Source organism: Dendrobates tinctorius, unplaced genomic scaffold (assembly GCF_039654945.1).
Source record: "Dendrobates tinctorius isolate UK_male_01 unplaced genomic scaffold, ASM3965494v1 ptg000256l, whole genome shotgun sequence".
Lineage (NCBI taxonomy): Eukaryota > Metazoa > Chordata > Amphibia > Anura > Dendrobatidae > Dendrobates > Dendrobates tinctorius.
In genome coordinates this window covers 349,806-367,479 of record NW_027361923.1, presented here as the reverse complement: position 1 = coordinate 367,479, position 17,674 = coordinate 349,806, and the positions used below count along the sequence as shown (strand labels likewise).

General features: G+C 44.4%; 1 protein-coding gene across 1 annotated transcript in view; it reads left to right on the top strand.

The window, feature by feature from the left end:
• LOC141069055 (collagenase 3-like) overlaps positions 1-17,674 on the top strand; it is a 72,641-nt gene that overhangs the window by 22,596 nt on the left and 32,371 nt on the right. The window contains exon 6 of the mRNA XM_073558354.1: positions 16,617-17,156. Within this exon, the coding sequence (XP_073414455.1) occupies positions 16,617-17,156 (540 nt within the window). The remainder of the gene's footprint in view (positions 1-16,616; positions 17,157-17,674) is intronic.

Here is a 17,674-nt window from a genome sequence, read left to right as displayed (position 1 = left end):
GTGTGCTTCCCTGAGACCCTCAGAACAGCGCAATGTGATCGCACTGTTCCGGGGTCCTTCTCCCTGCAGGCTGATCTGACACAGTGCACAATCATGTGTAAAAATATTTTATAAAAAATCCCTAAATAAATTTAAAAAATATATTCCCTAATAAATTCTTTATTTTTGTAAATAAAGAAAAAAAAGTACACAAATTTAGTATCGCCACATCTGTAACGACCCGCCCTATAAAACTGTCCCGCTAGTGAACCACTTTAGTGAACCCCTTAAAAAAATAAATAAATAAAAAACAAAGCAAAAAACAATGCTTTATCATCATACCACTGAACAAAAAGTGAAATAATGCGTGATTAAAAAGACAGATATAAATAACCATGGTACCGCTGAAAACGTCATCTTGTCCTACAGAAAATGAGCCGACATACAGCGTCATCAGTGAAAAAATAAAAAAGTTATAGCTCGCAGAATAAAGCGATGCAAAAATAATTATTTTTTATATAAAGTTGTTTTTATTGTATAAAAGCGCCAAAACATAAAAAAATATAAATGAGATATCGCTGTAATCGTACTGACCCGAAGAATAAAACCGCTTTATTTATTTTACCGCATGCGGAACGGTGTAAACGCCCCCCCATTCTGCATCCCAAAAATCGGAATAAAAAGCGATCAAAAAATGTCACGTGCCCGAAAATGGTACCAATAAAAACGACAACTCGTCCCGCAAAAAATAAGACCTCACATGACTCTTTGAGTCAAAATACGGAAAAATTATTGCTCTCAAATGTGGTGATGCAAAAACTATTTTTACAATATAAAGCGTCTTTTAGCATGCGACAGCTGCCAAACATAAAAACCCGCCATAAATAGTAAATCAAACCCCCCCCCCGTTATCACACCCTTAGTTAGGGAAAAATAATAAAATGAAAAGAAAATGTATTTATTTCCATTTTCCTATTAGGCTTAGGGTTAGGGCTGAGATTAGGTTTAGGGGTGTGTTGGGGTTAGGGTTGGAGTTAGACTGCTTTCACATTAGCGTTTTTGTGCGCCGCGTTTGCATGCTTTCGTATGCATTTTCCAGCGCATGCGTTGTCTGGGCGAGTGCGTCATGTGGCGCCAAACGCTACATGCTGCATTTTTCTGGCGCCAATTTTCAGACAAAAAACGCATGCGCAGTCTTGCGCATGGATTGCGCCAAAAAAACGCATCAAAGTCTATGGGAGCGCTTCTGTGCGCAGTGACATGCGCACGACTGCTTTAGCGTGCGCATGCTTTGTCTGAGCAGGGACTGTCTAGACAAGCTCCTGACAAACCACCAAAACAAGATAAATAAATATAGGGGGTGGGCATTGTTTTACTTCACAATTCTACAGACTCTGGAGAGGACAGCACAGCTTTGGGACATGTAAGTATACCAGCTAATGTTTGTTTGTTTTTTTGTTTTGTTTTTAGCCCTGCAGTGTGTCATTTTTTTCGCTGTATTTCTTCTTGCAAAATTCATTAACAGGAGGATAATGCCATCAAGCAGTGAGAATTCCCACAGTGGACAACCCAGTGAAGTGAGTACATTATCAACTGTTCGCAAGTATTCACTGTCACTTCTACACATGTGTAAAATGTTTACTTTTTCTTCTCAGAGCTCTTCAAGTTGTGATGAACAACAGGAGCAGCCAACTCGGGGCCGAGTAGTGGTGACAACACAGCGTGTAAGTTTTTTTTTTTTTTTTACTTTTATATCTTTCAAAAATTAATTTCTTTCTTTCAATTCTAGGTTCCACAGCGGAACGATGAGGAGGAGGTGAATAACGACCTCCTCATTACATCTGTCCAGGAGTGAGTTCCGTTGTGGGACACCCGTGATTGGGTCGCCCTCCCAGGCCTGTGGGGTACTCGGTACCGGGCCGGTCTCTCAGAGGGGAATGTCACAGCAGCGGTGACCCGGTCCGTGGCCCTGGGCGCCCATGTAAAAGGGGTTAAGTGATGGAATAAAGTGTATGAGTGAATGATTCGTGACGCCACCTGTGGTGTTCGGCAAGGGAGATGTTAAGCCAACGCTGCAAGCAGATCCTCTGGGAAAGATGGTGTAGTGCAGCAATGATGGTGTGGCCCTCCACAGGTAGGGCTCTAGTCCCAGGGCAGAGTTGGTGAAGTGACGGTGAGGGGAGACGTGGATGGTGCAGTGTTAGGCTCAAAGATGTAGCAGTGCTGAGTGGGTTGGCGCAGGAATAAGTGGAGGACACCAGGGCATGTAGTTCCAAAGCTTTACTCACAGTCTGTTGTGCATACAGGTGCTCGCATCCATGCCGTGTCCTCCGGGTCAGGGGCTCAGCCAACCTCCAGGCAAGATGAAGTGCTCCCTTCCAACACTCTGCCAACATATGTGGCTTTTCTGAACGTCTCCCTTCTTGCGCCTATAGTGAAGTACTCACAGTACTGAGTTACACTGGAGTGCCTCCTGTCAGATGTTCCTATGAACTCTACTTGTACAGCAGACAGCTGTAGCCTGCTTCGGGAACGCCTTACTACCTAGTCCCGGCTCACTCACGTTGCTGTTGTGCCCCCTAGTCTTGTGTGGGAATAAAGTGGTGACAACTTCTATTCCTCCGGTGTCTGTCGCAGGACCATTAGTATCCATACAACCTCGGGGACAGGACCCCGGCCTTGCGCTGTGAACTTGGCAAGGGTTCTGATCTAACCCTAATCCTTAGTCCTCCTCTCCTTACGTTCCATACTAATCCTTCCTTCTTATCGAGAGAGTCAGGCTTTCCATCAATGTTCCTTTCCTGTGCCAGCGGACCCAGGTCACTGAGGTCGGCTGCAGCACTTCCTTCATCCATCCCACTCAGGGGATCTTCACTCTTCCACTGACTCTGTCAGACTGACCAAATCCTAAACTCCTCCCGCTCTTTTGGTGCCAACTAAACTCCACCCCCCTCCCAGCATTCTTCGTGTTCCAAGCAGGGAGCCACCAAAGGGTGCTTTGCTACACTACTGTGTTGTGTGGGATGCAGGTGTTGGAGTGTGGTCAGGTGTCTCCATCTTACCTGAATGGTGGGGTACCACACCTCAGGAGGAGGTGCAGTACCTCTGTGGCGACTAAACTCTCAGGGGCGCCACATGATCTCCTGCATTCCAACGCAGTGGTGATACGGCGGCTGTGGAACGAGGTGGCCAAATCGCTGTGGGATGGATGGGACAATGCCTCAGCTAGAGGTCAAAAGGACTTTCGTAAGTATTGCAACAACGCGGCAGTGAAAGAGTTGGCCGTGATCACACAACCGTGTGTGATGTGATGAACTCCTGCGAGTTTATTGCATCACATACGGTTGTTTTATCACGGCCAATAGTGCAATTGTTAAAATTGTTTTTTTTCCTTTCACAGTGAAGAAAGTAAAAACTAGATGGCATTCCATGAAGGATCGCTTCAATAGGGACCTGTTGCAGGAGGGCCAGGTTCGAAGCGGTGCTGCTGCTGCATGGACCAAGTACAAGTATCATCGTCTGCTCAGCTTCCTGAGACGGGTCCTTTCACGCCGAGCGTAAGTATTTTGTTGTTGTATTCCATTGTGTTGTGTTTACCTTATCTGAATTTTTATATTCCACAGGAGTTGGCGAATGTAAAATTTAAATTTAAGTATACTGTTTTCCTTTTCTTTTCACAGAACCCATAGCAGCACCATAGAACTTGGACCGGCATCAGGAGCGGTCCTTCATGCAACGCCATCGGACCCATCCCAGCCATCACACAGCGAAGCGGTAAATAGGCCTACAGCACAGTCTGGAGAACAGGCAGCCGGTCCATCCGGTCTTCCCCTGTCCGAGTCCTCTGCCCCTCCTTTTTTTGGCTCTTTCCGCCAGCGGCAGCAGGGCTCGGACAGGCCACTCATGCCCGAGCTTTTACATTTGGGCACAGTCTTCCAGAATTGTTTCAAGTCGCTGGGTGACAGAGTGGAAACTGGTTTTTCCAATGTCACCCGACACCTTGACCAACTGGAAGTCGAGCTCCAGAGACCGGCAAGACATTTCTTTAGTGCCATAGAGAAGGGCATGTCGGAAAACCTAACACCAGAACTCCAGCTTGCTGTGATGCAGGCCTGCAATGCTCCATATGTCAATGCTATGCAGCAGACTCGGTTCATGCAGCCACCACCAGCGGCTGCCTTTCCACCAGTACCACAGCTGACAAGTCTAACCATACCGAGTTCTGCTGCATATCATTGTGCGGCCACCACCATGACCACAGCCACCCAACACCACTAATCCATGCCAGGTGCTGGGGACCGCCACTACACCGCTCCGCTGAGTCATGCACATGCAAGGACGTCCACCACCACCAGGCCAGCCCACCACACAGAGCAGACGCCGGGTCCTGCTCATGCAAGGAGCTCCACCACCACCAGGCCTGCCCACCACACAGAGCAGACGCCGGGTCCTGGTCATGCAAGGAGGTCCACCACCACCAGGCCAGCCCACCACACAGAGCAGTCGCCGAGTCTTGCTCATGCAAGGACATCCACCACCACCAGGCCGGCCCACCACACAGAGCAGATGCCGGGTCCATTGACCACACCCACCACCAGGCTGTGTACAAGCACCCAAAGACAGCAGAGTCACCGGTCCAAAAAAAGAAAAAGGAGAAATGTCCATGTGTCTCCACCATCACCTCCTCCAGCATCACCTACCCCTTTGTCTTTACCTTCCCATGTTTCACCTGCCAATGTGTCCACCTCCAGTATCCCTGATCTTCCATCAAGCTTACTTGGCACCTCCCCTTCGCCCAACCCAAACGAATCTCCAAAGTACCAATCCCCCTTTGCCCATAATTATTCACCTTTTTATCAGCCACCAACTTAATTTTTGAAAATAAATGTGTTTTTTTCCAAACCAGGTCTTTGACTACTGTCGCCGGCAACACACCGTGTGCCATATACACAAAAGGTTTTTGACACCTCATATCTCCATGTCAGTTCCAATGTACAATGTACTTCTACTTTTCTTTGTTTGCTCTGCAGCTTTAGGTATCTTTCATTGAGCTATGAGGTGTCCAAAACAACACAAAGAGGAGGGGGTCAGGTCACCTTGCCAGTTGTCGGCATTATTGGCCTCAGGATAGTTAATAGCATTTGTGAACTGATAATCACCTTATTCTTTATTTATTTTTTTAAATAGGTTATCAAAATTTCACATGTGGAGGTCACTTTCACCAGGTGTAATGAAACATAAAATGGACATTTTGTAAAAACAAAATAAAGGTGTATTTATTGGTTGCAACATTACAAAAAATAAAGGTACTAGGTGTTTTATTAACAGCACAGGAAAGTAATTAATAAGCACACAAACACTAAACCATTTGATCTTGCCATGACAAATGGCCAACATCGGAAACAAAATAGGCCGCAAATCTATCCCTCATTTGTCCTGTTTCCACAGTTGTCCTAAGAGGGTGTTGCTGGTAATCTGGCAATGGGTTAGAAATAGGTTCATCAAGTTGAACGTTGGGTTGCTCTTAAGCCATTATGTAATTGTGGAGAACCACACACGCCTTGACCACCTCATCCACTGTTTTAATTTTTAGATTAATTGATGTTTGCAAAATGCGCCATTTTGAGACCAGGATACCAAAGGTGCACTCCACAGTTCATCTTGCCCTGGACAGTCTGTAGTTAAAAATCCTTTTAGTATGGTCCAAGTACCGACTAGAATATGGTTTAAGGAGGTTGGCACACATCTGAAAGGCCTCATCCCCAACCACAACAAACGGCATTGCAGGTCCTTTAGTGTTGGGAAGAGGTTGTGGCTGTGGGAAATTGAAATTACTCAGATATAATCGTTGGCCCAGTTCCGAGTCTTTAAATGTTCTCGAATCATTAGCATGTCCAAATGATCCATTGTCCATGGCCACAAAGCTGCAGTCCACATCGGCAATGGCCATGAGCACTGTTGAAAAATATTTTTTATAATTGAAGTACTCAGATCCAGTTCTTGCCGGTTTTGTAATTCAGATATGTTTGCCATCCACTGCTCCAATACAGTTGGGAAAATCACAAACTTCCTGGAATTTTGCAGCTTTGTCCTTCCATATTTCCGTGGTGGGTATTGGTAAAAATTCCCCACGAAGAACGTCCCACAAAGCCCGGCAGGTGTCTGCAACAATCCCAGAAAGTGTTGAAATTCCAAACCGGTACTGAAAATGGAGCGATGTTAATGTCTCTCCAGTAGCCAGGAATCTAATAAAAAGAGAAATAATAAAAAAAATAAAATAAGTACATTGCCGAACAATAATAATTATGAGAGGCATTTAGTTTGAAATATTACGTACCGTAGTGTCACCAACAGACGTTCCTCAGCAGGAATCGCTCTCCAGAGCTGGGTATCCTGCCTGGTGATGACTCCTTCAACGCGTCGAATCAAATAACGGAAAGTGTCTTGACACATCCTCGTATAGTCGTAATATTTGTTCGGATTGTTATTTAGCTCGGTGAATAAAGAGTGGTAAGCTCCAAAGCTCTCCCGGACATCCACAATAGGGTGTCGCCAAAATCGCCGACGCCGGTTTCTCCGTCTTTCTCTCTTCCGTTCTTCGTCACAAGCTACAACAAAAGCAAAAAACAAGCCGAGATCCAAATCAAGATCGCGGCACCAACTGTCCATTTGAAGATCCATCTTGATGCAGGATACAGGAGCAAAATGGGAGGATTTCATCTCTGCAATGGTATATATACAGTAATCCCATGAGACACGCCCACTTGTGTCCCATTGGTGGTGTTTATCATTGAATTTCTTCTGTACTTTTTTTTTCCTCGATCGCATGCGCATAAAAATGCAAAGGCATGCAAAAAACGCATACGAACGTGTGTAAACGCTGCGCTTTTAAGTGCATGCATTAAGCGCATGCGTCGGGAAAAGGGTGCGTTGTCATGCGATTTTAGGTGCGCATGAAATGCTGCGCACAAAAATGCTAATGTGAAAGCACCCTTAGAATTGGGGGGTTTCCACTGTTTAGGCACATCAGGGGCTCTCCAAACGCAACATGGCATCTGATCTCAATTTCAGCCAACTCTGCATTGAAAAAGTCAAACGGTGTTCTTCCCTTCCAAGCTCTGCCATGCGCCCAAACAGTGGTTTACCCCCACATATGGGGTATCAGCCTACTCTGGACAAATTGCACAACAGCTTTTGGGGTCCAATTTATCCTGTTACTCTTGGGAAAATAAAAAATTGGGGGCAAATTTGTGGAAAAAAATATGATTTTTTTTATTTTTATGGCTCTATGTTATAAACTTCTGTGAAGCACTTGGGGGTTCAAAGTGCTCACCACACATCTAGATAAGTTCCTTGGGTGGTCTAGTTTCCAAAATGGGGTCAAGTGTGGGGGCTTCCACAGTTTAGGCACATCAGGGGCTCTCCAAAGGCGAGAGGACACCCGCAGACCATTCCATCAAAGTCTGCATTCCAAAACATCACTACTTCCTGTTATGAGTTCATTTTCCCCTTCACCATTGAGGTCTGATGAACTCCCTCTTCTGGTGAAGGAAGGTAGTGAGGCTGATTACCAAGCACCTGAGCTGAGAGAGGATGACTGGGCGACGGGGATCTCTGACTGGATACAAGGCAGCCGATGCCCTTCTGCCTCGCTGGTGATTTCTCTGTGGAATTCTAGGAGACCAGTCTGATTCCTGCTCCTCAAAAGCTAAGTTTTCTGCTTTGCCTTTTTGCATTTGTGTTTTGGTTTTAGTTTGCCTTGCTTTTCTGGATTCTGCCATTCCCTGCTGGGGTGAGCTGAATTCCTTTTTTGTCGGTTTGCTCTGTCTTCAGAAAATACCTGAGTACTGACATAGTCTTTTTGAAGCCTAGCGTCTTCAGGGCCTTTTTTCCTGTCAGTCTGTTGGCTCTTATTTTGATAGGGTTTTTCGCGGATTGCAGACAGCAGCTTTCCTATCCTGTCCTATCTAGTTAGCTTGGGCCCCATCATTTGCTCAGTCTATCTTTCTATCTGTGTTAGTGTTTTTCCTTCTTGCTTCACCGTCATTATATGTTGGGGGCTGCCTATTGCTTTAGGGTCTGCTCTGGGGCAGTTTAGATTTCCCTTTCTGTCTTTAGGCTAGGCAGTTCTCCGGCTGTGATCGAGGGGTCTAGGGCATCGTAGGAACCCCCATGGCTACTGCTAGTTGTTGTTGATAGGTTCAGGGGTCTGCAATCCGATAGCTGCCAACTTCTCTGGTTTTCTGGACTTAGCTAGCATTTCTGTTTTTGCCTCCTACGGTGACTCATCATAACAGAATCACCAGCCATACCGCAGATCCTAGGGTACTCAAAAGCAGGAAAGAATTAAAAAAAAAAGGGTGTATATTTTTTCCTCTATATCTCTGAGGCCATAGGGGGAATTTTTTTTTTTCCTCTCAATGGAGATAAAGCAATTGTCTGATCGTGTGGAGCAGCTCGCTGCGGAAGTGCGGGGAATTTCCGCCTACCTTGCTCATTCACATGCTGCTGAACCAAAGATCCCTACTCCTGATGTGTTTTTTGGGGATCGGTCTAAATTTTTGAATTTCAAAAATAATTGTAAATTATTTTTTGCCTTGAAGCCTAACTCGTCAGGGAGCTCCGCGCAGCAGGTTAAAATTGTCATCTCTTTGCTGCGTGGCGATCCCCAGAATTGGGTGTTTTCTTTGAAACCAGATGATCCTAGTCTGACTAATGTGAACGCATTTTTTCAAGCCTTGGGATTGTTGTATGATGAACCTAATGCTATTGATCAGGCTGAAATGACATTGTTGGCATTGAGCCAGGGTCGAGATTCTGCAGAATTGTACTGTCAAAAATTCAGAAAGTGGGCGGTCCTTACTGCCTGGAATGATAATGCCTTGGCAGCTCTCTTTCGGAAGGGTTTGTCAGAAGCTGTAAAAGATACTATGGTGGGATTTCCTGTTCCCTCTGGTCTGGACGATTCTATGTCATTAGCCATTCAGGTTGATCGGCGTTTACGTGAACGCAGGACTGCACGAGAGATGTTGTCACCTGTTGAACAAGTGTCTGAACCTATGCAATGTGATAGAGTTTTGTCCAGGGAGCAACGTCAGGAGTTCAGAAAGCGAGAGAAAGGTTTTGCACACACGTTTTCTGTGGGTGGTGTTCAACCTAAGTTTCTTCTGGCAATTACTCTGATCTGCTCCCTGTCCACATTTTCCGCCAAGGCTTTTGTGGATTCGGGAGCAGCCCTGAACCTAATGGACTTGGATTTTGCTAAACGTTGTGGATTTCCTATGACACCTCTGCGGACGCCTATCCCTTTGAGGGGGATTGATGCTACTCCTTTGGCGAAAAATAAACCTCAGTTTTGGACCCAGGTGGTAATGTGGGTTGCCCCAAACCATCAAGAAAATTGCAGATTTTTGGTGTTGCATAATTTGCATGATACCATTGTTCTGGGGTTTCCCTGGTTGCAAATTCATAATCCAGTTTTGGACTGGAAATCTGTGTCTGTGGTGAGTTGGGGTTGTCGGTGTGCCCTTAGTGAGGCTCCGGTTTTTTCCACCTCTCCTCAGTCGCATGATGTTCCTGACTATTTGGCGGACTTTTATGATGTATTTAGTGAGAATGAGTCTGCATCTTTGCCTCCTCATAGGAGTTATGACTGTGCAATTGAACTGAGCCCTGGGTGTAAATTTCCCAAGGGTCAGCTCTTCAATTTATCTGTACCCGAGCACGAGGCTATGCGATCCTATATTAAGGAGGCGTTGGAGAAGGGTCATATTAGACCATCCTCTTCACCATTAGGTGCTGGGTTTTTTTTCGTGGCCAAAAAGGATGGTTCATTAAGGCCTTGTATTGATTATCGTGCCCTCAACAAAATTACTATTAAATATCAGTATCCGTTACCCCTGATTTCGGATCTATTCTCCAGAGTTAAAGGTGCTTGCTGGTTTACCAAGCTTGACCTCAGGGGGGCATATAATCTTATCCGCATTAAGCATGGGGATCAATGGAAGACGGCGTTTAATACTCCAGAGGGACATTTTGAGTACCTGGTGATGCCTTTTGGGCTCACTAATGCCCCTTCTGTCTTCCAGTGCTTCATGAACGACATTTTCCGAGACTTTGTGGATACATTTTTGATTATCTATCTGGATGATATTTTGATCTTCTCCAAGGATTGGGATTCTCATGTGGAACATGTTCGGACTGTGTTCCGGATCTTGAGGGAGAATTCCCTGTATGTCAAAGGATCGAAATGCCTTTTTGGGGTACAGAGGATTTCATTTTTGGGATTTATTTTGTCTCCGTCAACTATTGAAATGGATCCGGCCAAGGTACAGGCCATTTATGATTGGGTTCAGCCCACTTCTTTGAAGGCCCTCCAGAAGTTTTTGGGTTTTGCTAATTTTTATCGGAAATTTATAGAAAAATTTTCTAGTATTGCCAAGCCATTGACTGATCTGACTAAGAAGGGTGCTGATGTGTTGAATTGGTCTCTGGAGGCTGTGTCTTCCTTTCAGGAGCTGAAGCAAAGATTCACTTCTGCCCCGGTTTTGCGGCAACCTGATGTCTCACTCCCGTTCCAGGTAGAGGTGGACGCTTCTGAGATTGGTGCAGGAGCTGTTTTGTCCCAAAAGGATCCTGTAACATCTAAAATGAATCCCTGTGCTTTCTTTTCCCGAAAGTTCTCCCCATCTGAACGTAACTATGATGTGGGGAATCGGAAACTGTTGGCCATGAAATGGGCATTTGAGGAGTGGAGACATTGGTTGGAGGGAGCTAAAAATCAAGTCGTGGTCCTCACTGACCACAAGAATTTGATTTACATGGAGTCGGCCAAACGCTTGAACCCTAGACAGGCTAGATGGGCCTTGTTTTTTACACGTTTTGATTTTGTGGTCTCTTTTCTTCCTGGCACTAAGACTGTCAAGGCTGACGCTCTTTCTAGGAGCTTCTTTGCTGATTCTCCCGTGGTGACCAAGCCTGCTACCATCTTAGGCGAAGGGGTAGTTCTTTCTGCCATCTCGCCCGATTTGAGACGTGCTCTGGAAGAGTTCCAGGAGGACAAACCTGACCGTTGTCCCAGTGGAAAGTTGTATGTTCCTGACCAGTGGAAGAAGAGAGTGATGTCTGAAGTTCATTGCTCTGCATTAGCTGGTCATCTAGGTATTTTTGGTACTAAAGATCTGGTGAGTCGGTCTTTTTGGTGGCCCGCCTTGTCTCGTGATGTCAGGAATTTTGTGCAGTCCTGTGGGACTTGCTCCCGGTCTAAACCTTGTTCTTGCTCTAGTGGGTTGTTGATGCCTTTGCCGGTCCCCAGGAGGCCATGGACCCATATTTCGATGGATTTCATCTCTGATATGCCTGTCTCTCAGAGAATGACTGTTATTTGGGTGATTTGTGATAGGTTCTCTAAGATGGTTCATCTTGTACCACTTCCTAAGTTGCCATCTTCTTCTGAGTTGGTGCCCCTGTTTTTGCAACAGGTGGTTCGCTTGCACGGGATTCCTCAGAACATTGTATCTGACAGAGGAGTTCAGTTTGTGTCCAGATTTTGGAGGACGTTCTGTTCCAAGCTGGGAATTCAGTTGTCCTTCTCCTCTGCGTTTCACCCTCAGACCAATGGGCAGACGGAGAGAACAAACCAGACCTTGGAGTCGTATTTGAGATGTTTTATTTCCGCTGATCAGGATGACTGGGTTTCATTTTTGTCCTTGGCCGAATTTGCTTTAAATAATAGAGCTAGTTCGGCCACTTTGATGTCACCTTTTTTTTGTAACTTTGGGTTTCATCCTCGATTTTCTTCAGGGCAGGTGGAGCCTTCTGCCTGCCCAGGTGTTGACACTGTGGTGGAGAGAATGCACCAGATCTGAGACCAAGTGGTGGATAAGTTATCTCTCTCCCAGGAAAAGGCCCAGCAGTTTTCCAACTGACATAGGACCATAGGTCCCCAGTTTAAGGTGGGTGATATGGTTTGGTTATCATCAAAAAATATCGCTATGAAGGTAGCTTCTCCTAAGTTTAAGCCTAGATTTATTGGGCCTTACAAGATTTTGGAGATCATTAATCCGGTCTCTTTTCGGTTGGCTCTTCCTGTCACATTTAAAATCCATAATGTGTTTCATAAGTCCTTGTTGAAGAGGTTTGTTGAACCAGTAGTTCCTGGGGTGGCACCTCCAGACCCTGTATTGGTTGAAGGTAACATGGAATATGAGGTAGAGAAGATACTGGATTCCCGTCTGGCTAGACGGAGACTCCAGTATTTGGTTAAGTGGAAGGGTTATGGTCAGGAGGATAATTCCTGGGTCTCTGCCTCTGATATTCATGCCAAAAGATTGGTGCGTGCCTTTCATCGGGCTCACCCTGATCGCCCTGGTGGCGTGGATGAGGGTTCGGTGACCCCTCCTGAAGGGGGAGGTACTGTTATGAGTTCATTTTCCCCTTCACCATTGAGGTCTGATGAACTCCCTCTTCTGGTGAAGGAAGGTAGTGAGGCTGATTACCAAGCACCTGAGCTGGGAGAGGATGACTGGGCGACGGGGATCTCTGACTGGATACAAGGCAGCCGACGCCCTTCTGCCTCGCTGGTGATTTCTCTGTGGAATTCAAGGAGACCAGTCTGATTCCTGCTCCTCAAAAGCTAAGTTTTCTGCTTTGCCTTTTTGCATTTGTGTTTTGGTTTTAGTTTGCCTTGCTTTTCTGGATTCTGCCATTCCCTGCTGGGGTGAGCTGAATTCCTTTTTTGTCGGTTTGCTCTGTCTTCAGAAAATACCTGAGTACTGACATAGTCTTTTTGAAGCCTAGCGTCTTCAGGGCCTTTTTTCCTGTCAGTCTGTTGGCTCTTATTTTGATAGGGTTTTTCGCGGATTGCAGACAGCAGCTTTCCTATCCTGTCCTATCTAGTTAGCTTGGGCCCCATCATTTGCTCAGTCTATCTTTCTATCTGTGTTAGTGTTTTTCCTTCTTACTTCACCGTCATTATATGTTGGGGGCTGCCTATTGCTTTGGGGTCTGCTCTGGGGCAGTTTAGATTTCCCTTTCTGTCTTTAGGCTAGGCAGTTCTCCGGCTGTGATCGAGGGATCTAGGGCATCGTAGGAACCCCCCACGGCTACTGCTAGTTGTTGTTGATAGGTTCAGGGTCTGCAATCCGATAGCTGCCAACTTCTCTGGTTTTCTGGACTTAGCTAGCATTTCTGTTTTTGCCTCCTACGGTGACTCATTCATATCAACTTCCCTTCCGAGCCCCGACGTGTGCCCTTTCAGTAGTTTTCTCCCACATATGAGATATCAGCGTACTCAGGACAAATTGGACAACAACTTTTGGGGTCCAATTTCTCCTGCTACCCTTGGGAAAATAAAAAAAATTGGGGACTAAAAGATCACGTTTGTGGAAAAAATATGATTTTTTTATTTTCACGCCCGGGCGTTATAAACTTCTATGAAGCATTTAGGGGTTCAAAGTGCTCACCACACATCTAGATAAGTTCCTTGGGGGTCTAGTGTCATTTGTGGGGGTTTTCCACTGTTTAGGCACATGAGGGGCTCTCCAAACGCGACATGGCGTCCGATCACAATTCCAGCCAAAAAAATCAAAATGGCACTACTTCCCTTCCGAGCTGTGCCATGCGCCCAAATAGTAGTTTACCCCCACATATGGGGTATCAGCGTACTGAGGACAAATTGCACAATAACTTTTGGGGTCCTGTGACCTTTGGCAAAATAAAAATTGGGGGTGAAAAGATCATTTTTGTGGAAAAAATATGATTTTTTAATTTTATGACTGTACGTTATAAACTTCTGTGAAGCACTTGGGGGTTCAAAGTTCTCACCACACATCTAGATAAGTTCCTTGGGGGGTCTAGTTTCCAAAATGGTGTCATTTATGGGGGTTTCCACTGTTTAGGCACATCAGGGGCTCTCCAAACGTGACATGGCGTCCGATCTCAATTCCAGCCAATTTTGCGTTGAATAAGTCAAATGGCACTCCTTCCCTTTTGAGCTCTGCCATGCGCCGAAACAGTGGTTCCTCCCCACATATCAGATATTAGCGTACTCAGGACAAATGGCACAATAACTGTTGCAGTCCAATTTCTCCTGTTACCCTTGATAAAATAAAAAAAATTGGACCTAAAGTAATTTTTTTGTGAAAAAAGTTAAAGGGAATCTGTCACACCTTTTTTTGACTATGAGCTGCCGGCACCTACATCAGCGGCTTATCCACAGCATTCTGTAATGCTGTAGATAAGCCCCCGATGTAACCTGAAAGATAAGAAAAATGAGTTAGATTATACTCACCCGGGGTCCAGCCTGTCCGATGGTTGTCGTCGTCCGGTCCGGCAACTCCCATCTTCTAACGGTGACGTCCTCTTCTTTGCTGCCTGTCATGGTTCCGGCGCAGGTGCACTGCTCTGCCCTATTGAGGGCAGAGCAGAGTCATGCAGTGAGAAGGCGTCACCGTTAGAAGATGGGAGGCGCCAGACGACAACACCCATCGGACCAAGACCGGACCGCCCCTCCAGTGAGTATAATCTAACTCACTTTTCTTATCTTTCAGGTTACATTGGGGGCTTATCTACAGCATTATAGAATGCTGTAGATAAGCCCCTGATGGCGATGGCAGCAGCTCATAATCGAAAAAAGGGGTGACAGATTCCCTTTAAATGTTCATTTTTTTAAACATTCAGAAAATTCCTGTAAAGCACCTGAAGGGTTAATGAACTTCTTGAATGTGGTTTTGAGTATCGCCAGGGGTGCAGTTTTTAGAATGGTGTCACTTTTGGGTATTTTCTATCATATAGACCCCTCAAAGTGACTTCAAATGTGATGTGGTCCCTAAAAAAAATGGTGTTGTAAAAAATGAGAAATCGCTGGTCAACTTTTAACCCTTATAACTTCCTAACAAAAAAAAATGTTTCTACCAAAATTGTGCTGATGTAAAGTAAACATGTGGGAAATGTTACTTATTAAGTTTTTTGTGTGCCATATCTCTGTGATTTAAGGGCATTAAAATGCAAAGTTGGAAAATGCCAAATTTCCATTTTTTTTCACAAATAAATGCAAGTTATATGAATGAAATTTTACCACTAACATGAAGTACAATATGTCACGAGAAAAACAATGTCAGAATCACCAGGATCCATGGAAGCGTTCCAGAGTTATTACCTCATAAATGAACAGTAGTCAGAATAGTAAAAATTAGCCCGGTCATTAACGTGAAAACCACCCTTGGGCGTTAATGATGAATGACGGTAGAGTGGGGAAAAAAGTATTTAGTCAGCCACCAATTGTGCAAGTTCTCCCACTTAAAAAGATGAGAGAGGCCTGTAATTGACATCATAAGTAGACCACAACTATAAGAGTCAAAATTAGAAAACAAATCCAGAAAATCACCTTGTGTGATAGCAGCCAAACATAAAAAAACTGACATAAATCTGGTATCACTGTAATCGCACTGACCCGAAGAATAAAATCATATAATCACTTATACCACATGAGGAATGGCATAAAAGTAAATAGAACTAATTCTTGACATGCTGTTGATTTGTTCATTCTGCCTCCCCAAAGATCACTGTAAGGCTTAGCTGATATTTATCCTGCACTCTACGCTGAGCATTTACCCTGGGGTTTCCATGTAAATCTATGAAATATGTGTTTCAGATGGAACCCCCAACGGAATATTCCCAAAAATAAGGCAGATGGAGGCACTGTGGACTCTGTCTGGTCTATGAACCTTCGGTGTCTGTCTTTTTAAGTGTGCATAAAAGTGTGGTCAGCCACAGTTTTGTGCACCCCTGAAAAGAATGACATCGCTGAACAGAGGTCAGACAGCATCCAGAGTAACTCTGCTGCTTCGTTATAGTGAAAGGAAATGCAGCAAATTCTGCTCTCCCAAATCCAAATGCCCCCATCCACTTTTGAAAATTGAAAACTTGGGCCAAAGCAAGATTTTTGTGGAAAAATTGGTAATTTTCCATTGACTAGCCTTATGTTATACAATTCTGTGAATCACCTGAAGCTTACTACACCCCTAGATGAATTACTCGACAAGTGTTTGGGGCTAAAGCAACATTTTTTTGTGGGGAAAATTTGATTTTTTTTCATTTACACGGCTCAATATTATAAAATTCTGTGATGCATATGCCGGTTCAAAGTGCTCAGCACACTTCTAGATTAATTCCTTGAGGAGTTTAGTTTCCAAAATGGGGTCATTTGTAGGTGGTTTCCATTGTTTAGCCACATCAAGATCTCTGCAAATGCTCCATGGCGTCTGCTATTATTCCAGCCAATTTTGAGCTCCAAAAGTCAAATGGTGCTCCTTCTCTTCTGGAGCTCATTTATAATGATTATTTATTTAACTATTTGGCACAAAGATTCAAAGTTTGAAAATTGCGGAATTTTCACATTTTCGATATTTTCAATAATAAACACAAACCATATCGACCAAAATTTACCACTGACATGAAGTAACATGTCACGAAAAACAATCTCTGGAATATGTTGAAGCATTCCAGAGTTATTACTTCATAAAGTGATATTGGTGAGAATTGAAAATATTGACCTGGTCAAAAAGATGAAAACAGGCTGGGGGGTGAAGGGGTTAAAGCAAAACAGAATTTTTTTAATACATTTATTTTACAAACAGGACCAAGAATTCCTAATGAGCCAAAATCAACAATGAAACCTCAACCTAAACCACCAAAAGAACCTCCACCTAAGCCACCTAAGGAACCCCAGCCTAAACCACCAAAGGAACCTCCAGCTAAACCTCAAAAGGAGCCTCAGCCTAAACCACCCAAGGAACCTCAACCTAAACCACCTAAGGAACCTCTACCTAAACCACCTAAGGAACCTCCACCAAAACCTCCAAAGGAACCTCAGCCTAAACCACCCAAGGAACCTCAGCCGAAACCACCAAAGAAACCTCAGCCTAAACCACCAAAGCAACCTCAGCCTAAACCAACAAAGAAACCTCAGCCAACACCACCAAAAAAACCTGTACCTAAACCAACAAGCAAACTTCAATCTAGACCAACGTGGAAACCAGAGGCAAAGCCAAAACCAACAAAGGAATCAAAACCTGCAGATGTCCCGAAAAAACCAACAGCTCCAAGAAAATGTGACAAAGACTTAAAATTTGATGCAATAACTAGCATGAGAGGAGATATGCTATTCTTTAAGGAAGAATTGAAACTGCAAGGAAAAAAAGCGCAATAGGGTCTTATCTGAGAAAACCAAGATATCAAATAGTAATTTATACTCACCGTATATAGGAGAGTAACAAGCATAAAGAAATGCGGTCAGCTTGCTGCACATCCAAATGACCACGCTGTGGCCATAAATCTTCAGATTCACTAGTAGGACTTTTATGGATTAAAACGTGCGCTGCCAGACCATCAATCCTCACAAGTTGTGTACTTAATATATTTATTTCCCAACGCGTTTCGAGGTCATAAACCTCTTCCTCAGGGGATGACATGTACAGGCAGGTAAAGACATTGCCGGTTTTATACATACACAGTTCAAATATTGGCGCCAAGAGTCACATGTTGGGAAGGGGATAAAGGTCAGAGATCATCAGTGTAAATGTTTAAAAACAGTACATCCAACAGAATTAATTCATTTGGTGTGTTCCCAGGTAAAAGATAGAAAAGAGAAAGAAAGTGAAGAAAAATAAAGAAGAAATAAAAGAAAAAAAGAAAA